At 54.8% G+C, this 12,722-nt stretch overlaps 1 protein-coding gene across 8 annotated transcripts in view; it reads right to left on the reverse strand.

Annotated features, from left to right (window-relative positions):
* The window catches only part of MAP4 (microtubule associated protein 4), a 179,841-nt gene that overhangs the window by 67,046 nt on the left and 100,073 nt on the right, over positions 1-12,722 (reverse strand). For all 8 annotated transcript variants that reach the window (XM_071560317.1, XM_071560316.1, XM_071560321.1 and 5 more), the window contains 5 exons: positions 5,876-6,004; positions 4,931-5,041; positions 4,343-4,471; positions 3,414-3,488; positions 1,864-2,022 (listed from right to left, as the gene is read on the reverse strand). In XM_071560317.1, the coding sequence (XP_071416418.1) occupies positions 1,864-2,022; positions 3,414-3,488; positions 4,343-4,471; positions 4,931-5,041; positions 5,876-6,004 (603 nt within the window). The remainder of the gene's footprint in view (positions 1-1,863; positions 2,023-3,413; positions 3,489-4,342; positions 4,472-4,930; positions 5,042-5,875; positions 6,005-12,722) is intronic.

A 12,722-nucleotide genomic window follows, 5' to 3' on the forward strand; every position in this document is an offset into this window, starting at 1 on the left:
GCCCAGCTGGGAATTCCAGGAGCAGCTCCTGGGACACCCCAGGGCCTGAGCCCAGCTGGGAATTCCAATGGCAACCCCTGGGACACCCAGAGCCTGAGCCCAGCTGGGAATTCCAGGAGCAGCTCCTGGCACACCCAGAGCCACAGAGACCTCCCTTTGCCCACGGGCTGTGCTGTCAGTGGTGGGTTTGGGGCTGCATTTTAAGGCACTCCTGGCACAAAAGTCTTGCTGTGAATCCCCAAATCCCTCCATTCCCTCATGACCAAATTGGCCTCCTTCATTTCCCACATACAACCCCCTAAAACACCGAGCTGGTAATTCCAAACCAACATTCACAGCACAATCAAACCTGTGCAATTTCAGCTGCTGTTTTCCTCCAATCCCCTTAAAGGAGGTTTTTCAGTCAGTTTTTGTTTCACATTTCTTGTCTAGAGGGAACTTTGTACAAATTCTCAGGGCCAGGAGCTCTGGATTTCCCCCCAGCTCCCAACCTGCACAGCCCTGAGCTCTGCCATCCCTCCTGTCCTGCAGCACCAGCACCTGAACATCTCCCACCTGGGGCAGAGCAGATGCTACAAAAATAAAACTGCTACGGATTTCTTTGAGTCACATCTAAAAATATTCTCCCCAGCCAAGGGAAATGTATTAAATCTAAATAAGATCCTTAAACTGAAGTCAAAAATAGACAAGAAAAAGGCAAAAAAAATCCCTTTTGAAGTGGTACTGAAGGATCCATTGAGATAAAATGAGTATTTCAGTGAACCAACCCAAGATCCCTCATTCCCAGTCCTCCTTTGGGTTTGCCTTTGTTGGGGTTTTTCAAGGGACATCATGATCTTCTCCAAAAGAAAATCACAGGACTGTGATTTGACAGATCAACAAGACCATAAATAAAACAAATAACATCAATAAATACAATAAATCCCTGGTGGATTATGGGAATTAGTGGAATACAGCATTAGGAAACTGGACAACAACTGGTCCCACCAGTCTGATTCTCTACATAAATACCTTTAAACCCTTTTTTTTTTTAAGAGAGCCTTTAAAACAGACAGGTTTGAAGGTATTTCTACACAGGTCAGGCCTGTGGGGCCTGGGACATGCTCAGTGGTGGCCTTGGCAGTGCTGGGGGAACAGGTGGGCTCAATCCTGGAGGGCTTTTCCAACCCAGCCCATTCCAGGATTCCAGGTTGGAACCACGTTCTTGACACACCTTTGTAAAATGTGGAGACAGTAAAGGCTCATTCCATGGTTCCTGGGCAGGCACCAGGAGCTGTCCTGGCACCAGGGGCTGTCCTGGCACCAGGGGCTGAGCAGGCAAAGCTGCTGCCTCTGCCCAACCCTTGCAGGGACCCCCAGCCTTTGGCCCCAGTGGGGTCTGCCAATCCTTCCCTGTTTTCCCCCCAGAACAGGCAGCTCCCTGTCCCTCCAGCACCACAGGGGCTCTGGAGGGGCAGTGGGGAGGGTGACAGTGTGTCTGTGCATCTCCTGGTGACTGAGGTAATTAATGAAGGCACCTTAATGAGCAGAGAACCACCTGGAGAATGTGGATACCTCGTAGGATCTCTCCATGTCTGTTGGGTGAACGGACCAACCAACAGTGCCATGACATATTGGATATGAGAGTACATAAAAAGTGAAGCTGTAATTGAAAATAAGCTCTAAATAAACTCAAAATAAACTCCTGTAAGCCTTGTGATCAACCCCTCTGATGAAGCCTTGTGACCAAGCCTTGTGATGCTGCTGTGCCCGAGCTCTCCTGACCCTCATTAACACACCCCCTTAACCTGCAAAGGGTGACCCCAATGGGATAAAAGGGTGACCCCAATGGGGCAGCAGCAGCCCTGGGGCTGGAGAGCTCACCTGGTGGTGCCTGGGCAGCTGCAGGCTCTGCTGGGGACGCTGTGCCAGGGGATGCTGTGCCAGGGGACGCTGTGCCAGCCACAGGGACAGTGCCACGTGCCACGGCCGGGGGGCTCTCGGGCAGACTCGTCCTGATGGCCTCTGGCGCAGAGGGGGGCACTGCCAAACACAACCAGGGAGGGTGAGGCACCTGGGAACGCCCCCCAGACAGGGTCCTGCCCTGTGGCAGGGGAGTGCCCCCACCCCAGAGGTGCCAGGGGGGCTCAGCTGCCCCTGCAGCCTCCCCAGGGCAGAGGAAACGCCATCGCCTCTTATTGTCCCTTCTCACCTCTTATTGTCCCTTCTGGGAAATCCCTCTGGGCAATACCGGGGACAATCCCCAGGGAATGGGAGGGAATGGGAGGGATGTGAGGCAATGGGAGGAATGGGAGGGAATGCTGAGGGAATGCTGAGGGAATGCTGAAGGAATGGGAGGGAATGGGAGGGAATGGGAGGCAATGGGAGGGATGGGAGGCAATGGGAGGGAATGCTGAGGGAATGGGAGGGAATGGGAGGGATGGGAGGCAATGGGAGGGAATGCTGAGGGAATGGGAGGGAATGGGAGGGAATGGGAGGGAATGAGAGGGATGGGAGGGAATGGGAGGGAATGAGAGGGATGGGAGGGAATGGGAGGGAATGGGAGGGAATGAGAGGGATGGGAGGGAATGGGAGGGAATGAGAGGGATGGGAGGGAATGGGAGGGAATGAGAGGGATGGGAGGGAATGGGAGGCAATGGGAGGGAATGCTGAGGGCCTGCTAAGGGAATAGGAGGGATGGGAGGGATGGGAGGCAATGGGAGGGAATGCTGAGGGAATGGGAGGGATGGGAGGGATGGGAGGGAATGCTGAGGGAATGCTGAGGGAATGGGAGGGCAGCAGGACAGGGAGCAGTGCTGTGATAGAGCCCCCAGAGCCACCCAAGCCCCAGGGGGAGCCACCAGAGCTCCAGCACCACCAGCACCAGTGGGAACTGTTCCCTTCTCAGCTTCTTCACCAAAAGCAGCAGCAGAAATCCCACTGGGGATCCAGTTTTGCAATGCACACACATCACCATGGAATAATGTCCCAGTGGAGCTGCAGAGCTTTAGCTGGGACCAGAAACTTAATCCCAGAATGGTTTGGGTTGGAAAGGACATTCAAGCCCCTCCAGTGGCACCCCTGCCATTGGGCAGGGACACCTCTCACTGTCCCAGGGTGCTCCAACCTGGTCTTGGACACTCCCAGGGCTGGGGCAGCCACAGCTGCTCTGGGAAATCCATCCCAGTCCCTGCCCACCCTCCCAGCCAGGAATCCCTTCCCAATATCCCACCTATCCCCACTCCCTTTCAGTTTGAAGCCATTCCCAGTTTCTCAAAAGTGCATTTCCACCCTAAACTGACTTGAGAAGCAGCAGGAGTGTTTTCCTTGGGCAGCTCCCCCTTGGCTCTGCTCCAGCAGACAAGGAGAGAAGCTGTTTCTGCTGCTCAGAAACCCCCCCCAGCTCCTGCACATCACCCCAAAACTGTCCTTACCTGGTGGCTCAACAAAGAAAGAGGCATCTGGTCCCTTCATGTCCTGCTGAGCTCCCATCCAATATTCTTCAGGACCTGTGGAAAACAAGCACAGTCCAGCCCTGCCCCTGAAAGTGCTTTCACTTCTCCAGCTGAACCTTGACTCTGCTTTGGGAGCCCATTCTCAGGTGATGGTTCAGTTCCCTCTGGTTAAGGTACCAGAGATCCTGTTCTTCTGTCCCAGTGCCAGGGAAAGGTCCCACCAGAGAAGGGGTGGAATCAGCAAGACAAACCTGATGTTATTGGACCCAAAATAAAGTATGAGAAGAAGCCAAAAGTGACCCAGAGAAGGGTTCCTGTCCTCAGTTCTCCTGGGCAAGGGGCTCTGGGTGGCCCTGCTCGAGCAGGGGCTGGACAAGGTGACCTGCACGACTCTCCTTCCACCCTCAACCACTGTGGGACCTCCTGATACAGAATCCAAACATGGTTTGGGCTGGAAGGGGCTCTGGAGCTCAGCAGCCCCATGGACAGGTTGCTCCCCTGACCACTCACACAGAACCAAGACAAAGTGAAATTGCACCATTAAAGGAAAGCCCAGAGAAAATGGCACAGGGGAGGAATTGTTGCATTGTCTTACTCTGAGAGGACGGAATATTAAAGATTTTTTAATTAATTAATATATCACTCCTTCCCCCCAAGAGTTGGATCGAAATCCTGATAAATCAAAGTGTTATTCCCAGACAACAAAAAGCCTCAGTCAAAGGAATTTAAAGAAGTGTTAATTAGTCAAAACAGAGTCTATACAGTCCTGTAAACGAGAGGAAACTTTCTAATCTGGACTCAGTTTATGTATCAACTCCCCCTGAAGATTCTTTACCACCCCTAAACTGAGATTTTCCAGCTGCAAACCCTCCAACCCCACCCAGCAGGAGCAAACCACGAGGCCTCACCTGCTTTGTCCTGCAGGAATTGTGTGCTGGGCTCCAGGCCCACGAAGGCTGAGGGGTCCAGAGCCTCTGCAGGGGAATAGCTGGGCCCCAGGAAGGGCTGCTCAGGGACCAGCACAGGCCCGTGTGGGGCTGAGGAAACAAAGGCTTTGGGTCATCACCAGCCCCACAGACCCCCCTCCTGAAGTTCAAGTCTACACAACTCAGACAAAGGGCTCTCCTGCTCACCAGGTTAGTTCCAGTTTGTAGCCAACCTGTTTGTTCTCCTTTCCATACCATAAATTCTGTATTTATACAGAACTTTTTAACAAGGTGGAGGACACTAAACAGGCAATTTACTTCCCTTTAGCTTTCTGCTTCCCATGAATTCCTGCTAACAAACACTTAATAATCCAATATTAATATAAAAATGCAATAGTTCATACCCCAAAGACCACTCTGGGAAACACTTCATGTCTATTTGGGGTTTAGCCATGAAAAAAACTGAATTTATGGACAGAATAATTTTCAGCATATGAAAGTCCACAGAGAAACTCCCCCAGTTTGAGCCTGAGGGGGAAATGGTGAGGAGGGAGGGCAGGAGGAGCTCACCCAGGATGTCTCTGGAAGCATCAGCATGGCCTGGGAACAGGGGCACGTTCCTCATGTCGGTGGGGAAGGACAAATCCGGCAGGTCGTCCCCTCTGTGCATGTTGAAGGGGTCTGAGGAGACACAGAGAGGTCAGGACACCACCCAGGGGTGACACAGAATCATAGCATGGATTGGGTTGGAAAAGACCTCTGAGATCAACAAGTCCAACCCTTGATCCAACCCCACTGTGATCACCCCGACTTGATCCAACCCCGACTTGATCCAACCCCACTGTGATCACCAGCCCAGGGCACTCCGTGCCCTGGGCTGGTGATCACAGTAGGGTTGGATCAAGATGTGGTGGATTCTCACTCAGTGCCACATCCATAGAATGGATTGGGTTGGAAAAGACCTCGGAGATCATCAAGTCCAACCCTTGATCCAACCCCACTGTGATCACCAGCCCAGGGCACGGTCCCAGAACTGCCCCAGCACTGGAGGTGCCCCAGCAGTGCCAGCACAGGGATGGGCACTGCCCTGTGCCCACACCAGACACAAACCAGGTGTCCTTGGCCACCTGGGCACACCTGGCTCATGTCCAGCCACTGTCACCAGCACCCCCAGGTCATTTCCCAGCTTTCCAGCTGCTCTTCCCCAGTCCTGGAGTGTTCCAGGGGGTTGTTGAGAGCCAAGGGCAGGACCCAAGCTTGGCTCTGCAGACCCTCACACCGTTGGATCCCACGGCCCAGCCTGTCAGATCCCTCTGTGGGCCCTCCCTGCCCTCCAGCAGACCCACATCCCACCCAGGGCAGAGCTGCCTGTGCCCTGCCCGAGGGTCCCTTAGCCCAGCCCAGCTGCCCAGGCTCTGCAGGGCATGAGTGCCTGGGGGGTGGGAGGGAGCAGAGACCCCCCCCAGGGCACAGACAGGCCCCCCCAGGGTGGGCACCCTGCCCTGCCAGCCCTACCAGCCATTTCCAGGGGCCTGAACAGCGGCTGGGACTCGAAGCGCAGCTCCCGCTCCTCCGCCCACGAGTCGTGGCGCTCCAGGAACTCCTTGTAGGACAACTTCTCATCCATGACTCCTCCTGGGAACACTGGATGGGAGCAGGGAGGGACACAGTCAGAGCACTGAGACATTTAAAGCAGACTGTTGCAGGATGTGACACTCGGAGCCGGGCAGGGAGCAGGACTGGGGTCAAACCACAGAGCAGAGTACTCAGATTTGACTGTTTGATCCAACCCTTCCAAACAAGAAGCAGAAGAACAGGAATTCAGTGTCCTGATACACCTGTGGGGTCAGGGATGGGCTCACCCCACACTGCTCAGCTGCACTAAAGAACCAAACCCACCAGTCCCAAAGCTTTGGCTTGGACAGACTCAGTGAGAGGCTCAAAACTCCCACCCAGCCCAGTGACTGTTGAGCTTTATTTTCATTTTAAGGAGACCTGAATTTTTCAACTTTTCTATGGACAACATTAAAGGTTCCAACTGATTCCAGTTTCTTCTGCAAGGAAACACAAAAATACTGACACTGACTCCTCCTTTCATCCCCTAAAACAACATTCTCCACTCTCCTGCCAATATATGTTTCTATGCTTTTAATATTTTCCCTTTCACTTACACTAACAATCCATGCAAGACTGGAGCTTGGGAGAGGAAATTCAGAGTGTGCCTCAAAAGACATCCCTGAAGATGACCCTTAATTCAGTGCAGAACTGGCTAATTAAGCAAAAGCTAATAAAAGCAATCCCAGTGTTAACACACAGAGGGAAGAATTAATTAAAAACAGGTTGCTGGTGTATAAAAGCAACAACCTGGTGCCTGGGGGTACCTGGAGGAACCAGGGAGGCAGAGAGTTCATGGCAAAGTGGACAGAGATTCCCAGAGACTCTCAACAGCCTAATAATAATCAAGGGATTGAGGAAGAGCAAGAGGAAAAATGGCTTTGGGGGGCTGGGTTTGTTTTACATCACAAAACAGGGCAGTGCCACCAGCACAGCCCAATCAGGGGGCACAGCAGTTTGCTCAGATTTGTTCTCAGGAGAGCAGGAGGGGATTCCATGGGGATGGAAACCCACCAGAACCTCTGATAACACCTAAATATTGTTCCAGTTTAACCTGGGGCTGCAGGCCCTGCTGTGCCCAGGGCTGGGGCACGTGATGGGCTGCGTGTCCCTGCCCAGAGCTGGGAACTGAAATACCCTCTGGCTGGGCCTTCCCAGATAATCCCAGGAAAGCAGAAGAATTAATGAGCTTTGCCTCCCCCTGAGGCCCCACATGAAGGGCTGGGTTAGGGTTAGGGTGGCACAGGGTGCCCCCAGGGCCAGCACAGCAGCTCCTGCTCCCTCCTGCAGCCCCAGCTGGGCTGTGCCACCTCCCCACCCTGCAAAGGGGCTGAATTCCTGCTGGAATCCCACATATGGACAGTGCCAACCACCAGGCTGGGCACAGACAGCAGAGAGAGGGGCACTGGCCGTGGGCAGAATGGGAGAGCTGCTGGATGGGATGGTACAGAATGAACCACGGAATGGTTGGGGTTGGAAGGGACCTCAAGGACATCCAGGTCCAACCCCTACCATGGGCAGAGACACCTCCCACCAGAGGAATGTTTGCTCTAAGAGAAGTTCACAGTTGTAGGAGAGATCCTAGAAAGATTCTGATCCAACTTCCTACAAAGATTCTGGTGCAATTAAATCCAAATAAAATGTGTTTATTTTTTATGCTTAAACACACCCAGAGAGCCAGAGATTGGGAATTCAAAGGAGAATTCCAGGAAACACAACAACTCCTGCCCCTTGGCTTCCACATCACCAGGACCCACAGAGAGCACTGAAGACCTGCCCTTGAGTGAATCCCATTGTGCCCATCCCTGGACTCCCCCTCCATCCCTGGGGTTCTTCCTCCACCCCTGGAGCTCTTCCTCCACCCCTGGACTCTCCCTCCACCCCTGGAGCTCTTCCTCCATCCCTGGACTCTCCCTCCACCCCTGGAGCTCTCCCTCCATCCCTGGACTCCCCCTCCATCCCTGGGGTTCTCCCTCCACCCCTGGAGCTCTTCCTCCATCCCTGGACTCCCCCTCCACCCCTGGAGCTCTTCCTCCATCAGCCCTGGGGCTCTCCCTCCATCAGCCCTGGAGCCCCAGCAGAGGCTCTGGCACAGGGATGGCTGTGGGATGGCACTGGGATGGCACAGGGATGGCACTGGGATGGCTCTGGGATGGCTGTGGGATGGCACTGGGATGGCACAGGGATGGCACTGGGATGGCTCTGGGATGGCTCTGGGATGGCACTGGGATGGCACTGGGATGGCTCTGGGATGGCTCTGGGATGGCACTGGGATGGCACAGGGATGGCACTGGGATGCTGCTTTCCTGCCAGGGCCCTTTAGCCTTCATCCTGCTCCTGGCTCCATTTGCCACAGTTCACTGCACAGGGAGGGGACAGGAGGGTCCCCGGCCAGGCTGCCCATCAGCTCTGCCCCCTCCATGTGACACAGGACAGGGCACACATGGAGGGACAACTGTGTGTCCCAGGGAATGCTGCCCGAGCCAGGGGGTCTGGAGGGGCTCAAAGGCTGATCATCTGAGCAGGATAAATTTTATTAGTATTTTATTTTATAACGCAATCTGATTTTTCTAATATTTTCTTTTGTTGAGATCTGCAAAGTGCTTTGAAGATGAAGTGCCACTCCATGTGTCAAGAGACATTATTATTATTTACAATTCCTTGTGGAGCAGAACAGCAAGGGATTTAATTAGACTGGCCTGGAAATTCCTCCAGACAGGAGCCTGTCAGTTGTGTGTCTGTAAAACTCTATTTAAAGCAAAGGGAAGAACAGGAGACACTGAAAGCCCTTGACAGTGTGAGGAAGAGCCTGGGAGCAGCTGAAAACATTTGACAAGAACGTCTTCAAAGCTGCTTTCTGGGCTGGGCCCACACTGAGGCTGAGCCCCTGCACAGCACGTGCTGCTGGAACCCCAACCAGGGCAATAAACCTGGGGGCTGGACCACAAACCACCCACATCAGGGGCTGGAGGGGACCAGGAGCAACACCTGCCCTTGGGGTGGTCCAGAACACGGGCTGTGTTCAGGTGGGAAGAGGAGGGGAAGGTCCCCCAGGCCACACCAATGGGCAGGAGGAGCAGGAGCTGAGGAGGGGAAGGTCCCCCAGGCCACACCAAAGGGCAGGAGGAGCAGGAATTGAGGAGGGGAAGGTCCCCCAGGACACACCTGGATGGACAATGGGCAGGAGGAGCAGGAACTGAGGAGGGGAAGGTCCCCCAGGACACACCTGGATGGACAATGGGCAGGAGGAGCAGGAGCTGAGGAGGGGAAGGTCCCCCAACCCACACCAAAGGGCAGGAGGAGCAGGAATTGAGGAGGGGAAGGTCCCCCAGGCCACACCAAAGGGCAGGAGGAGCAGGAACTGAGGAGGGGAAGGTCCCCCAGGACACACCAAAGGGCAGGAGGAGCAGGAATTGAGGAGGGGAAGGTCCCCCAGCCCACACCTGGATGGACAATGGGCAGGAGGAGCAGGAATTGAGGAGGGGAAGGTCCCCCAGGCCACACCAAAGGGCAGGAGGAGCAGGAATTGAGGAGGGGAAGGTCCCCCAGGCCACACCAATGGGCAGGAGGAGCAGGAACTGAGGAGGGGAAGGTCCCCCAGGCCACACCAAAGGGCAGGAGGAGCAGGAACTGAGGAGGGGAAGGTCCCCCAGGCCACACCAAAGGGCAGGAGGAGCAGGAACTGAGGAGGGGAAGGTCCCCCAGGCCACACCAAAGGGCAGGAGGAGCAGGAACTGAGGAGGGGAAGGTCCCCCAGGCCACACCAAAGGGCAGGAGGAGCAGGAACTGAGGAGGGGGCAGTTCCATGTGCCAGCAGAGCAAACCAAGCTGAGCAGAACCACTGGAGTTTCCAAAGCCTCAGCTCCAGCCAAGGACCAAAGCTGCTCCCAGAGCAGTTGGGAGTGACTCTGCCAAATCCTTCCAAAGCTAAACCAAAGACTGGCATGTTCCTCAGACAGCATTTTCACAGCAGGTGCTCATTAAACCCCAACCCAATCACTGCTTCCCAGAATTCCCAGGATAAGGAGCAGCTCTGGAGGGGGCCAAGGGGCAGGGACAGGGATCCTGAGCCTGGGACAGACATCCCTGCCCTGCAGTCAGTGCCAGGACAGCCCCAGAGAACAAGGATTGCTGGACCAAAACAACCATCAGCAAACCAGCCTTGCTATTCCCAAAACCTTTTCCAAATTATGTGTCCTACAGCCATAAAACTTGAGTGTGTTTGTCATCCCAGCCCCACCCCAGTGCTCAGCTCCCCCTTATCAGGCTTTGAACAGCAGAAACAGAATCCCAAATACTCAGACAAGAAGATTTTTCAGCTCCAAGCCCGGCCCTGCAGCCCCTCCCAGGGCACAGACTCTGCTCCCACCTCCACACAGGAGACACAGAAGGAAGAAGGGGAAGCAAAACCCTTCCAAGAACTAATCCTGAAAGGGCCCCCTGATATGTGGCAGCAGCAGCAGCAGATCAGGCACTGCCCACGAGCTGCAGATCTGACAGATCCCACAGACCTGCAAAGCAATCCCAGGGAGCATTAAAGCTCAGTGCTGGCTGCAAATCCAGTTACAAGCACTGAGAATGCAGCCCAGGGCAGGCTTAGAGCTCAGCCAGTGCTGCTGCAAGGAAAAAGCACCATCAACAACACCCTGACAAAGCAAACCTGCTTCTGGAAGGGAAAACCAGGATCCCATCCATTAACAATGTCCTGACACAGCAAACTTGGCTCTGGAAATCAAAAGAAGGATCCCATCCATCAACAACCTCCTTACAAAGCAAACTTGCTCCTCAAGGGGAAAACAAGGATCCCACCCATTAACAATGTTCTTACAAATCAAACTTGCTTCTGGAAGGAAAAACAAGGATCCCATGCCATGAAAAATGTACTCACAAAGCAAACCTGCTTCTGGAAATCAAACTAAAGATGCCATGCCACTAACAATGTACTTACACAGCAAACTTGCTTCTGAGAGGAAGAACAAGGATCCCATGCAAGTGCCCCCTTCCCTCTCTGCTCCCACGGCAGGTCCTGGACAGTCAGTGGAGCTGCAGGTGGTGTGGGCTGGGTTGTCCTCCCTCCCTGTGCAGGATCAGCCACAGCCCCAGGGCAGGGCTGAGATCCCCCAGAGCCCCCTGGGCACCCCCTGGGCTGGGGCAGCAGCAGCAGCAGCAGAGCCTGTGCCCACCGTCCCTCAGGGCATCCCCAGAGTGGGGCAGGAGCTCTGGGAGGGATTACCCTGGCAAAGCCTTCTCGCTGCAGGAGAGGCTAATCTGGGGAGGGAGGTCACACCCAGATCTCCAGGGAGGTTAAGCATCTTCAAAATTAATGAGCATGCAGCCCGGGGAGGCCCTGCCAGCTCCAGGGAAAGCAGAGGGCTGAGAGCTCCAAGGGAATGTGCCCACAGCCTGCCATGCTCCAGTGCCCACAGGGATGCCAAGAGGCCTGGCTGGAACCACCACCCAAGAGCAACAGGGTTGGCAGGTGGCACAACAGGCCAGGACAATAAATTCATGGGAATCTCAAAGGGAATTAAAGTCCCCCCACCCCGAGCCAGGAAACAAACTCTGAGTTCCACCCCCCAAGTCCCTCGGGGGGCACAGCTTGAAACCCACAACTGGAATTGCCCACCGAGCTCACAGCTGGACACTGAGACACATCAGAACAGAATCCCAGGATGGGCTGGGTGGGAAGGACCCTCAAAGCCCACCCAGTGCCACCCCTGCCATGGCCAGGGACCCCTCCCACTGTCCCAGGGACACCTCCCACTGTCCCAGGGTGCTCCTTGGACACTCCCAGGGCTGGGGCAGCCACAGCTGCTCTGGGAAATCCATCCCAGCCCCTCCCAGCCAGGAATCCCTTCCCAACATCCCACCTGTCCCTGCTCTCCTGCAGGTCAGGATGTCTCTGTCGTTCACAAACTGAATCTGAGCTTTCTCCACTCTCTGCTCAGTCCTTTGTTATCCCAAAGGGAGATCCCAGCAGTGCCTGACACGTTCCCAGAGGGCTCTGAGTGTGTCAGTGCTGGCTCCAACATTCCAGCTTTCCCTCCTGCAGCACAGCCTGGAATTCCAAGGATTTCCTTTGTTTGATTCCTCCTCTTGTGTTGAGTCATCGTGTCTAAATATCCCACCTGGAGCTGCTTCTGCCTCTTGGCATCCCCTTTTCCCAGTGCCTGCATGTCCCAGCCTGGCCTTGGACATTCCAGGGATTCAGGGGCACCCACGGCTGCTCTGGGCACCTGTGCCAGGGCCTGCCCACCCTCCCAGCCAGGAATTCCTTCCCAATATCCCACCTGTCCCTGCCCTCTGGCAGTGGGAAGCCATTCCCTGTGTCCTGTCCCTCCCTCCCTTGTCCCAGTCCCTGCAATCAGAAGCAAATGCAAACCCAGCCCTGAGCTGGATGGGCAGCAGAAGGGCAGGACTCTGCCAGCCCAGAGAAGCCCCAGGGCACCTCAGATGGTGCTGGCAGCTCCACAAGGGTTATTGCTCTGAATTCCACAGTTACATAACCCGGAGTGCTCAGAGAGCTCTGTCAGAACTGCTGTGGCCACACTCAGGAGATGCACAGTCAGTCACTTGAAAGTTCAACACAAGGTTCATGTTTTGCCTTTTAAAAGAATCTGCAAGGAGAGGAGGGACTGCAGTTGTCACAGTTTCCTGCCCAGCAAATTTTCCTCCTCACTTCTCCTTCCCAGAGGGACACTCTGGGCAGCAATTGCTTCGTCATGGACTGAAGGGCAGCTCTGCAGAG

The sequence above is a fragment of the Pithys albifrons genome, chromosome 7 (assembly GCF_047495875.1).
Source record: "Pithys albifrons albifrons isolate INPA30051 chromosome 7, PitAlb_v1, whole genome shotgun sequence".
Lineage (NCBI taxonomy): Eukaryota > Metazoa > Chordata > Aves > Passeriformes > Thamnophilidae > Pithys > Pithys albifrons.